Raw genomic sequence first — 12,139 nt, forward strand, 5'->3', positions numbered from 1 at the left:
GCACGGGGATTAGCAAATCCATCTCGAAACTCCCGGTTCAAGGGCAGGGAAAGTTACCAGTTTAATTCCGGTAGGTCATTGGCGGTAGAGAACTAGGCAGGGGGTCCTATGGCAAAGGAAGGCTATGTGCCTACATGTGAGTGCGGAAGGGACACAGCTGGCCCGGCACCGGGCTTGCGAGTGTCTGCTGCAGTCCCGGAGCCAGGACCTCGGGTCTGAGTGGCTTGGGTATGTAGGACCCTTGTCTCACATTCTAATGGAGCACACGGTTCTGTGACTTGGTGTTTCCGTAACCTGTTGGATGGAGAGCTTGCAGCCAGGCATTTCATCCGGTGACCCCAGTCAAGGTCTCCGGAGCAGCAGGAGGGCCACACGGCCACTGGGCGTACTTGCCCCAGACCGTGCTGTGGCCAAGAGCTGGCGACGGGACGCGCGGCCCTATTCTGCCTGGGTCGCGACCACGCCGGAAAGGGGACCAGGCACTTTCTCCTTTGCACTCTCCCCCGCCGCTTTCTCACGCCCCTCCGGGATTCTGGGCCCCGGGCCAGTTAGGGGACCGGCTCCCCTTTCAGCAGCCCGGATCTCGACGGCTGCCGCGCGCAGTCCGGGCAGCCGGGGGGAGAATCTCAATTCGTTGGCTCCCAGCCTGGCCCGCGGGGCAGGGGGCGTCGAGGGTGCCCATGTTGCCCGGATTCCTCGCGCGCACGGTCGCGGGCGCGGAAGCGAACGGGTCCCCAGGCCTGGGCCCCGAAGCCGCCCCTGGCTCTCCGCTCCCGCGCCGACACGCCTCCGCCCTCGGTGGCGGCCAGCGCCCGCCGGCCGGCCGGCCCTGCCCTGCCCTGCCCTGGCCGCAGCGCCCGCCCGGCACCGCCTCCTTCTCTAAGTAGGGTGGCGGCCCGCCCTCCGCGCCGGGACCGCGGGTGGGAGCGTGCGGGGCGGCCGGCACGCCCAGCGGGCGCCCTCAGCAGCGGCCCCGGCCCGGCGCGCTCAGGATCCAGCCCCAGGTAAGCGGCTCCGGGCCCTGCGGCGGCGGGTCGGGCGCTGCGCTTTGCCCGCCGGGCTTGGTGCCGGGCACCGCGGCAGCGCGGAGGCAACGCGGATACGCGCTGAACCTGCGCCCCGGGAGCCGCGCGCCGGGCCACTCCGGGCTGCTGGTTGCGCTCGGGTTCCCTGAAACCCACCAATCTATTTCCCATAAAAGGCACTGGCTGGCTGGGAGCGGTGCCTCACATCTGTAATCCCAGCACTTTCAGAGACTGAGGCGGGAGGATCGCTTGAGGCTAGGAGTTCGAGGCCAGCTTGGGCACAATAGTGAGACCCTCCCCTCGCCTCTACCAAAAAATTAAAAGACTAGCCCGGTGTGATAGTGAGCGCCTGTGGTGCCAGCTACTCAGGAGGATTGCCTGAGCCCGAGAGTTTGAGGCTGCAGTGAGCTACGATCGTGCCACTGCACTGTACCCTGGGCGACAGAGTGAGACTCCATCTCCAAAAAAAAAGGTATTTGCCTCGCTCTGGACTTGGGGAGGTGATGCTGTTGATTTCTAAATGTCTTTTGGAAAATGGATAGGAGTGTTGGGGAGGGGAATTTGGCTTTGGGGAAATCAAGTCTAGGTTGGTATTTGGAAAAGATTTAGTTATCTGTGAGTATAGATGTCTCTGTATCCATTTGTGGGTGCATCTGTGGGGAAGGGGGAGAGACAGACTACCCATCCGCTATTTTGGATCAGGGATAAACACTAAACCAGGTGCTCAGTACACTAGACCACAGAAAAGAAGCTACAAATCCAGTTTTGGGCTTCTGTTTACTGGTGTTTGGGAATTTGCCTTAAGACAATCGAAGCCTTGTGACTCACTGCAAAGTGGACTATACCAGGAATACAAGAAATTCCTGCTTGGACTTTGTAGCCGAGAATCACTCTTCTCTCCCTATCTCTGAAACCAGCAAAAGAGATTAAAAATTGTTTTTAAATTAGTGCAATGCTTTCTTTCCATATTTGTCTCAGCTTAAATGCATCTTCATAAAGTATAATTTTTGCACGGTTGAAATGGAAGCTTATCTCTCTACCATATTTCCTCTTTTCTCCAACTTCCTTCTGATTCTATCATACTTTTTCCCGGGAAAGTACTTCCTTGTGTTAGATTAGCTGTTTGCTTTCTTTACCTAAGCTGACCTTCCCTTGATGTGATTTTGGTTTATCAAGATGGTCTTGGCCTTAGAGCCTCAGTCTTGATTTCCTATACATAACCATGGATGTGAATGGCTCAGAATATTTTTAAAGTTTTCTTTCCTTGGACAAATGAAAGTGGTCTTCACAACTTTTCATTATGCACTTTGGATTGGCTTTTGGAGTTCCCCTACTTAAAGGGTCCACGTAAAATATCCCACTCGCTGGAGTAAACCAAGATAACGGGATGATAAAGTTAGCTCTGTGTGAACCAGACCAATCTTTAACAACTGCTTGTATATTGAATATATGATACCCTTGAAGTGCAGGCCTTTTGTGATTTTTGTGGAAGGTGCTTTCTCATTTGATTCTATTATACTCTTCTTTCAAAGTTAAGTTTTGTTGATGTGTAGTGCTTTGTAACTGGTGATGTGATTGGCTGCTTATTTTTAATGGAATCTAAACCTCTTGGTGGAAGTGGCTGGCCCTGTGGAGGAGGGTGAGTGAGAGGCCACCTGACTTAGGGTACCTGTCCACCTTGGAGACAGGGCTCCACTAGACCTGCTGGGCCAGACTTTCCAGGGTCTTCCAAGGCCAAGCAACTGGGCCACCAGTGTGTGCCTGTTGACAACCCAAGAACCACATTTTGATAGAATTAACATTTAAAGTTCACCAAACCCACTGTGTTCCTCAACTGCCTCCCCATTCCGTTGAAATTGCTGGACTTGGGTCTTTAGTGGATGTAGCCTTAGAATAAAACATGAAATGGAAAGTTGCCATAGTCTAAGACAGGAAATGGAAAGTTAGTTACTGAACAAAAATTTACCAACCTGGAAATGCCCAGAGCAGCTGTGATGAAAAGTGGGGCATCCGTAAATCAGCAATAAGCCCTGTGGTTCTTCCTGCCTTCCCCCGTGTTTCTGCCTGGGGAAGTGAGTTTGTACAGCTCAGAACACGAAAAGCCACACCCAGTTACTTTTGGTTTTTTTTTTTTGTTTTTAAAGATACTCCAGATGCATGGTAATTGAATTTCTTCTTTTTTCAATATCTTCATAAAATTACATATTCAGGAGTTTCTGAATGCCAGTTCTTCTGACTCATAAACCGACTCATTGTTCTACGGTATGTCAGTCACATGGAGTCGTGTCCCCTGTGACTTCATCCTGCTGTGATTTCTGAAATGTCCCGCAGAAGAACAGGGCAGTCCAGGAACACCTGTGCCCACTGTAATTTGGTGTTTGGTTATGTTTGCAGAGGTGCTGAGATCTCGGAGGGAAGGAAAGACATCCCCCTGCCCCGGGGAAGGGGCCTCTTCTGGCCATGTCTCCCGCAGCTGCTGCTGAGCCGGACGGGGACCAGCACGACAGGCTTGTCAGCAAGCTCATTTTCTTCTTCTTTGTCTTTGGCGCCATCCTGTTGTGTGTGGGGGTCCTGCTCTCCATCTTTGGGTTCCAGGCCTGCCAGTATGAACCCCTGCCACACTGCAGCATGATGCTGAAGGTCGCGGGGCCCGCGTGTGCCGTGGTTGGGCTTGGGGCTGTGATCCTGGCTCGTTCCCGGGCACGACTTCAGCTGAGTGAGGGGCGGCGGCGAGGCCACCACACAGACCCTGACCGAGCCTTCATCTGTGGGGAGAGCCGCCAGTTTGCCCAGTGCCTCGTCTTCGGGTTTCTGTTCTTGACGAGCGGCATGCTCATCAGTGTGCTGGGCATCTGGGTGCCCGGATGCGGCTCAGACTGGGCGCAGGAGCCGCTGAACGACACAGACTCTGCCGACGCGGAGCCCCAGATCTGTGGCTTCCTTTCTCTGCAGATCCTGGGGCCCTTGACTGTGCTCGTGGGATTGTGTTTCTTCGTAGTTGCCCACGTCAAGAAGAGAAACAACCTGAATGCTGGCCAGGATGTTCCTGAAAGCGAAGAGGGACAGACCCAGAGCACGGAGCCTGTCCAGGTCACCGTAGGTGCGTGGCTGTTGTTCGTGTCCTTGCTGCTGTCACAGTGCCTTTGCATCACGGCTTCACTGGGCTGCCCTTGGGTCTGGTCTAGATTCATTTCCTCTCCCTCACACACGTGTGTGCGCGCACACACAGACAGACACACACATACAGGGTGCAGCTGCGGTGGGAGGCCCACAGGAATCCTTGTTTTCATCATTTCCCCCCAGCAACTCTGTCTTCCCTGGGAGATTAAGTAGTGACCTTGACTGAGGTCACAGAGCAAGTTAGGAGGAAAGTGAGAAGAACCATGAGATCAGCCTTGGAGCCTTCTGTCACCTTAGGGACCTGCTAAGTGACCCTGTTTCCCCTGCTATTCTCCCACCAAAACTGTATAGCACTTTTAGTTGTGGGACACTTGGGTTCTCCTCCGTGGCTGTCACCAGCTGGCTGTCCTTGGCAAGTCTTTAACCACTCCTGCCTTAGTTTACACCCCTATAAAATAAGCAGTGCATTTAGCAGATCTCTCCAGCACTGACATTCCAGGATTCTGAGTCTGTCCCGAGTCCTCCAGTCTTCAGGCATTTGAGGGGCTTCAGTGCTGTTTCTGCATTGTCCTTTATTTTCTGTGACTTCATCCTTGGCTGCAGGGTTGGCGCAAAGCTTGGAAGCAGTGGCATAGACTGAGATGGAATGTGACAGCACCTGTCACTTCTTCCTCCCATGGAATTCCTGGAGATTCCTTTTGGGTCCCCTGGTTCCACAGAAGAGATGGAGTAGGATTTCCCAGAGCCAGCCCCCACAGAACAATACCAGAAGCTTTGGCTCAGCTTCTCACAGCCACAGACAAACCCCATCACCGCTCATTTGCAAATCACTTTTTTTCCAGTCTCCTACTTTTGAAAGGGCAAAGCTCTGAAGCCACGGCATTTAAAAGGCTAGGTAAAGAGGACTGCAGCGCAGAGACCATGGAGGGCGCCGAGAGGGAGAGTGACAAGTGGGATGTGTCTTGTGTTTGCAGCTGTCTGCTGACTGTGGGCTGCAGGGAATTAACCAGGCTGCTGGCCTCGCATGCCCCAGCCTTAGAGAGGAAGGGCAGATGGACTTATAGCCATTCCTTGTGCTGAGCCATGGTTGATGCTTCCGGTTTACTTATTTGTGCACTTCTATATTTATGGTGACAGCACAAATATTAATTATATATTAATAATTGCTAACACTTCTATAGTGTCTATTAATGTGCCAACACCCATCTACATGCTTTATTGTAGACTCCTAAAGGGCCCCCTACGTGAAATTCATTCACACCTATGGCAATCTAAGGAGGCAGATAGTCTTAGTGTCTCCATGTTAGGTGTGAAGAAACTGAACCCCCGAGATAGCAAATGACTTGGCTAAGGCCATAAACTAGAAAGTGGCAGAGCAGGGTCCAAACCCAGGTGGGTGGGCACCTGTACAGTGTAGCCCTTGCTTAGCACCCTCCCCAGAGCACTTGAGTGCAATCCTGTTTCATCCTTCACCAAGTGTTCTCAGGAGCTACTGCAGGAAAAGAGGGCTCACCCTATGTTACAGATGTTCTCAGCCGTTTGGGGGAACACAGTGGGGTATAAGTAACACAGTCATTGAATGCTCGTATTCCTCCATTCAGATGGGAACATTTTGCAGTGTGCTCTTTGGGCCTGCTAGCAAGGGAGTTTCTGGTGGCTGGAGTTGGGCTGGTGGCAGGGAACAGAGTCGCTGGTGCTGCTCCTGGGCATCCTTGTCCTGAAGTTGGCACTGCAGAGTTGAAAATCTCTTCCACGTAACCCTTTAAGCCCCATCAAATCTGTGAAAATCTGGCATCCTACCCCCTTGTTTCTCTCCCCTTTGGCATTGTGGGATAGGGTTTATGCTTTTAGAATCTGAGAAGCATGCTCTTCTCCTTGTGGGCACACTCAGTGCTAGATCCCGGATATACAAACAGGTGTACAAGACAGCCCTCCCTTGATGGGTGTGTATGCTGTCAACTCACAAAGGACATCAAGTTCCGAAGGACAAGTGAAAGGGAACTCCCAGGGAGAGGCTTCTTTCCAGGGAGAGCAGATGGCAAGGTAGGGGAAGCCCCCTGATTGGGCAAGGGATGGAGAGGCTTGGAGATAACAGGGTTGCTCTGAGCTTTTCCTTGTTGATTTTTGCAAGGTGATTGGCCTGCCCTAGAGGCTCACTTCACATATCCTTTATTCTACAATGTGTAATTAAAGTGAACATTCAACCTTGATTCCTCTGACCTACCAAGACCTTCTAAAAACTTAAATGAGAATCCCAAGATAACTATTATGCTTTCTCAAGTTTAGATTAGTGAGATATATATATATATATTATATATATGTATATATGATATATATATATTCTCCTTACAGGAGAGATGGAGCTAATGCATTTTCTGAAAGGCTGAATTCCCTCTGAGGGAGTGATTGAGGCCACTGTGGAGGGTAGAGCCACTGGCCAGGCTGCCAGTTGGGGTGTGCCTTCATGGGGCAAATAAGTATCTTTGGCTGGTGGCTGACGTGTTAGAGCTGAGAGAGTTTGCTGCGTGCCTCACACTGTATTAACCACCGGACACAAATCGTCGCATCTAGGCCTTCTACCCATTCTCTGCTGCAGGTACCGCACGGCCTGCAGTTTACAGCTGTGGTGGCTGAGGCTGAGTGGGGTCTTCTACCTTGTTCAGGGCCATGCTGGGTTAGAAATTGGCAAATGGAACCCCTATTACTTTAAAGAATCTTGTGCCAACCCACGCAGACATCGGATGTGCCGCTGACGTGAGCCAGTCCCCTCCCTACAGGGAAGCGGAGGCCTCTCTCCTCCTTCATTTTTCCTGAACTGTCATTTGGTGTTTCCAGCTTGTCCTCACAGCCCCGGCAGTGGAGCTGCCACACGTCTGCAATGTTCTGGGCAACCCGTGTGGTGCAGTTTGTATTGGAATTGGAACACAAGTTAGAGCTTGCATCTGGTCCCTAGTTTCTCCTCCTCAGAGCACAGGATGTGTTCTGCAGTGAATAGTAGCAACAGCAATTCAAAAAACAAACTTTCCGTTGAGTTTGACCTTCCTCTGTACAGCTTGGGTGAAATCTGGTCGATGACAATGCCAGGCTGCAGCATGGCATATTGTCATTTGTTCAGAGGCTGAAACTGCATTTGAGGAACAAGGCACTTTACCCAGCAGCTACCTTGTGCTGAAATAAAATTGTGGGTTGAAAATGAGAAAAGCTCTATCCGTAGTAGATACCCCCGAGAAGGAAGCTTGTTGGCAAACGCTTCACAGAACTGCTTCGGCTCAGCTTGCTGTGAAATAGAGGCCCAGCTCCACGCTGCGGTGGGGGGTACTCTGCACTCTGAAATGTAGGCCCCTTACAAAAAATTATGGTGAGATATACGTAGCATAAAATCGACCACTTTAACCATTTTTATTTATTTTTTATTTTATATTATTTGTGACTATTACAAACGTTTCTTTAACAAAAAGTTTAATATGAAAATGTGCATGACCTGATTTTGACGTCATAGCAAAACAGGCCCTTTGGGGATGGGACTCGGATTTCTCTGCTGAACAGCCATGATTTATACTCATTCCAAGGCTTCTAACGTGATAATACCGTTTCCTCGTGTAATCACCACTCCAGTATTGTTCTGTTGCCCACTAGTTGCCATCTCCACACGTTCATCTATCACAAGGTTCATAAAGTGATCAAATGCCTGCAATATTCCTTTGACATGTCTGCCACCGTTCAATTTCATTGATAACTTCTTGTCCATAAATTTTTTCAACTCGGGAGGGTGAGCTTTGATCATGGTATCTACTCCGCGGAATCAGAGACAACTAGCATTTTAACCATTTTTAAATGTACGATTCGGTTGCACTGAGTACATCCACAGCATCGTGCAATTGTCATCACTATCAGTTTCCAAAGCTTTTTCCCAAACAGAAACCCCACACCCGTTAAGCAGTAATTCCCCACCCAGCCCCTAGTGGGGGCTATGTACTCTTTCCTGTCTCTATAAATTTAATGGGCCCATTTTTTAATCCTGGAGTTAGCAGCAGATGTTTCGACCTTTTCCATAGACAGGCCAAACATAGAATTTGTTTCTTTTGCTCTTGCTACTTTGCTTCTGTTTATTACCTGCCTGTCTTCAACTAAACCTTGTGTTTCTTTAGGTGATTCGGTGATCATATTTCCACCCCCTCCACCACCTTACTTTCCTGAGTCTTCGGCTGCTGCGGGAACTCAAAGTCCTGGGGCTCACGGTTTGGTTCCGAATGAAAGTCCACCTTCATATTACAGTATCTTTAACCATGGGTAAGCCTTTCCGTGTGAGCTCCAAGAGTAGGCATGCTTAGCCTTTCCAGGCCTGTGCCTGAATTCCGGCCAAACGAGCTTTAAGGCCGTGACACGAGAGTAAACATGTGCGTGTATGTTTTTTGCTGATGTTATGTCACAACTATTGCCTTGATATTAACAATAACTTTCAGGAAACTTCTGGGCAGCACATAGGCTAAAAATGATAAAAGTGGTTATTCTTGGTTAATATGACCCCTTCTCCAGGCATCTTTATCTGCTCCCAGCAGGGGTGACGCTCAGAGTGTTTAAGAAGCCATGGATGGGGCTGAGTGCTGGAGCTGGGGCAGGAGGCCCCCGCTCCCCTAGGCTTTACTGCTTTAGATTGTGAGGAGGTGCGAGGAGGTGAAGATGGGTTTCAATAATCTGACAGCAGCGCTTGGGTGACTGCGCCCTGACCTGACCCAGCTGGGCCCCTGCCTCAACATTCCGTTGTTCTCTGGGCCTCAGGGAGCATAAGGTCCACACCCACCCCACGCGGAAGGCAGCGAGGCTGACTCTATGGGACAGGCTGAGGCACCAGGAGCCTGGGACTGTGGGTGCTGGTGTGGGAGGGGTCCGGAGCGGAGGTGGCACTGAGGGAGAGGGAGAGATGATGATTTCCAGAATGCGTGACAGGGACAGTGGAGAGGTCCCCACTGAGGGAAGGAGGGAGGCACGCTCGTTTTGGCAGGGAGGTGGTGGCTGGCTGGCGGTGCAGAGACAGCGGGACGTGGGCCTTGGAGGCAGACTGGACAGGGCTAGGTCTTGGAAGAGAGAGCAGGTGCTGGAGATGGGGCCGCAGAGGTTGCTGAAACCAGAGGGCAAGGAGCCAGAGACCTGTGGGGCACCCACGGGAGGGAAGGTGTGCTAGGAAGGGGTCCCGGGGAGTGCCAGGGACGGAGGGGCCCAGGAGACCCTGGAGATGGCAGCGTGCTTAGGAAGCAGGGCGGGAGCAGGCTCTGGTGGCACCTTCCGGAATGGGGAGCCAGGGTGTAGGAAGGGAGGGAAGGACTGCTGGGAATTGTCACAGGACTTAGTGGGAGGGGTGGGCAGTACCGAGGCAGATCTGCTTTCTAGACAGTGAGAAGTGGGTTTCTGAGCAGTGAGAAGTAGGGCCTGAAGGGCGTGACCATTGTTGGGGATGGGCCCCCCTTACCTGTCCTTTGTGTTTAAGGCACACCCTGGGGAGTCAGGGACCCCCTCCCCCTACTGCCCAGGAGGAAGGAGCAGCCCTGGGGCCTGCAGGGGGGCGGGTGGATGCCTGCCTTCCCCCTGGGGCCTAGAGGGAATGAAGTTGTGTAGGGATCCTTTTTCCACAAAGTAAGGGAAAGACAATCTCATAGACTGTCTGATGAGAGAGGGAAAGAGGTGGCTGCCAAGGACAGAGGTTTTTGAGCTTCACGGTGAGTAGTGAGCTAGGGATCCAGGGAGGTGAATGCAGGAGTTGCCCTCTATGGAGAAAGGGCAGCTTAGGGCTGGATATTTGTAGAGTTCTAATAATGAATTTTTATATGGTTTTCCTCTGATGAAGAACTTCCCTAAACCATAAAATCAATGTCTAGTAATTTAAAAAAAAAACTGCTGCTGCTGCTGTGATTTCTGTGTTCCTGGGTCTGGCTTTTCTGGCTGTGCTTCATGTTATTCTCATAACCACTGTAGGAGGAAGGCACTGTTTTCACCCCCATTTTATAGATAAGCAAACTGAGGCCTACAGAGGTGAAATAACTTGCCCAGGATCACACAGTTGGAAGGCAGCAGAGTGGAATTCCAGGGCAGGTCGTGAGTGCATGTCATTGAGCAGTGTGCCTTCTTGTCCCCCTTCACACTTTTGGCTTAATGTTTTCATTTCCTGTTTGCTTAAGTTTGTCTACCTTATGTTAGCTGTCCCAGAAGACAAAATAGCAGAGAATAGTAGCTGTGTGTGTGTGTGTGTGTGTGTGCGTGCACACATGCGTGTTTTGGATGGCAGCTATACCTTTGTACTCAATGTCTTTTCAGTGACGAGGGGAATGACAACAGGAGTGAGACTGTCTTAATGTCACAATCAGTTCTAAGAAATTAAGAGATGAGGAATCAAAACAATCTATAAAGAGTAGAGTATGGAAGAGGCACCTTCTTACTCCTCAGATCCTCACATATGCCCTTAAATGAGTGTAATTAAACATTTAAAAAGAACCTAGTACTGAAGAGGTGCCACTGTTTTGGCCCCTCCCCTTCACGTTCTCTCTCCTTCTCTTTAGCAGGACCCCAACTCCCGAGAGCCAGGGCACGGGCTCGGAGAGAGGTCTCGAATCTGTGTTCACCATCTCTGGGACTAGTTCATCCTCTGCGACCTCACGCTCGCCACATCTTTCATCTGAACCACCTCCTAGGTACGAAGAAAAGGACAACACAGCCACATCCTTGTCTCCGTCTTTCGAGCCATCCCCACCATGAACTATGACTCCAGTTCAGTTTTATATATAATGAATCACTATTTTATTTAATTTCTTTTTTAATAAAAAATATAATAGTAGTTTGGCTGTGTTCTGATTTTCCTGGTACAGCAAGCGTCACAGACCTTCCAGGCTGGATTCCAGCTGTTAGTGCTCCAGGCCACGGGAGGGCAAAGTGACTACGGGCAGCAGGCTCGGTGACATGGTGACACGGCCCTCTCCTTTACAGCTCCAACTCTGGGAGGTAGCTGGGATTATTCTTATTAAAGGGTAAAGGAACAAAGGCTCAGAGAGGCTAATGAACTTCTTCAAGGTCATAGAGCTTCTAAATGCAGAGCTTGGTTTTTGAACCCACCTAGCTGGTTTCTGAAGGGCAAGCTCCTGTCGCCACCCCGTGCCGTCAAAGGCCGGCAAGAAGCAGTTGTTAATGTTTAGCTTGGTTCGTTCTGTCTCCGGAGGTAGTTGCTTCTGGAGCAGAGAAACGAGATTACTCTCTTAACTTCTTCATTATTTGTTCTCCCTTTCCTCTCTCTCTCTCTCCTCCTCCTTTCTACTTCTCCCACTCACCTTCTCTTTCTTCTTTCTTTTTGAAAGAAGGTAATTAGGGAGCCTCTATGCTGGGCCAGTAATGAGCATAGTGACACCCTGGAGTCTCTGTATAGTGAAATTTCTTGGCAGAAATTTTCTTGGGACACTTTGGTAACTACATTCCGCTGGAGAGGCCCTGGGAGGCTCTGCCTTGCTGTCGGGTGATGTACCCGTACGACACTCTGATCCGTCGGCTTTTTATTCTTGGGAGGATACTGCCGACCAAAACCTGTTGTATAGTTGCATAATGTATATTTATTTAATTCTAGATATAGACCTTAAGGACTAATGAGTAAATATTAGTATTTCTACCTAGGAGAGACTGACCTTTAGAATATGAAATCTGTAGCAACGTAGAATTTTTTTGGGGGGACAAAATTTGATAAAGCAACAATGTGACCTTTAATGCCTCTTATACCAGCCATACTCCCCCTCTCCCCAAATCAGTATATTCCAGCATTTCAGTGCCTGAAGCAGAGCTGAAGGGCATCAGCGCTCCAACAGTCTGACGGAAGTAATGACTGATTCATGTGCAGGGTCACCGCGATAAACCAGGTGTGGCCGTCCGTACCAGCGGTACTAATCTATTTTTAAATTGGATGTTTATTGGGTTGAACTGCTCTTAAAAGTCTGCTTTTTTTCCCCTCCTGGAAGGTTAAT

At 50.3% G+C, this 12,139-nt stretch overlaps 2 protein-coding genes across 5 annotated transcripts; one reads left to right on the forward strand and one right to left on the reverse strand.

Moving 5' to 3' along the window:
- The first annotated feature begins 13 nt into the window (after positions 1-13).
- TMEM171 (transmembrane protein 171) lies at positions 14-10,971 on the forward strand. 4 transcript variants are annotated; one of them, XM_045565987.1, is made up of 4 exons: positions 14-70; positions 3,420-4,125; positions 8,294-8,435; positions 10,697-10,971. In XM_045565987.1, the coding sequence occupies exons 2-4, from the start codon at positions 3,486-3,488 to the stop codon at positions 10,890-10,892; spliced, it is 978 nt and encodes a 325-aa protein (XP_045421943.1). In that variant the 5' UTR covers positions 14-70; positions 3,420-3,485; the 3' UTR covers positions 10,893-10,971. The 4 variants fall into 4 exon arrangements, with proteins under 4 accessions (XP_045421943.1, XP_045421940.1, XP_045421941.1 ...); XM_045565984.1 differs by lacking the exons at positions 14-70; positions 10,697-10,971 and adding an exon at positions 81-228 and having other exon boundaries at positions 8,294-10,491; XM_045565985.1 differs by lacking the exons at positions 14-70; positions 10,697-10,971 and adding an exon at positions 914-1,004 and having other exon boundaries at positions 8,294-10,491.
- On the reverse strand, positions 7,705-7,947 carry LOC123648276 (small nuclear ribonucleoprotein G-like). The gene has a single exon (XM_045565988.1). It carries the CDS (start codon positions 7,927-7,929, stop codon positions 7,705-7,707), a length of 225 nt encoding a protein of 74 aa, XP_045421944.1. The 5' UTR covers positions 7,930-7,947.
- Positions 10,972-12,139: the final 1,168 nt, after the last annotated feature.

The sequence above is a fragment of the Lemur catta genome, chromosome 12 (genome assembly GCF_020740605.2).
Source record: "Lemur catta isolate mLemCat1 chromosome 12, mLemCat1.pri, whole genome shotgun sequence".
NCBI classification, from domain to species: Eukaryota; Metazoa; Chordata; class Mammalia; order Primates; family Lemuridae; genus Lemur; species Lemur catta.

What these genes read in the sequence shown, in the direction of transcription:
- LOC123648276 (XM_045565988.1), bottom strand. Translation starts at nt 7,929, where the DNA reads ATGATCAAAGCTCACCCTCCCGAGTTGAAAAAATTTATGGACAAGAAG.
- TMEM171 (XM_045565987.1), top strand. Translation starts at nt 3,486, where the DNA reads ATGTCTCCCGCAGCTGCTGCTGAGCCGGACGGGGACCAGCACGACAGG. An exon ending in GCCTGTCCAGGTCACCGTAG is followed by an intron (nt 4,126 to 8,293) that starts GTGCGTGGCTGT and finishes GTGTTTCTTTAG; the next exon opens with GTGATTCGGTGATCATATTT. An exon ending in TACAGTATCTTTAACCATGG is followed by an intron (nt 8,436 to 10,696) that starts GTAAGCCTTTCC and finishes CCTTCTCTTTAG; the next exon opens with CAGGACCCCAACTCCCGAGA.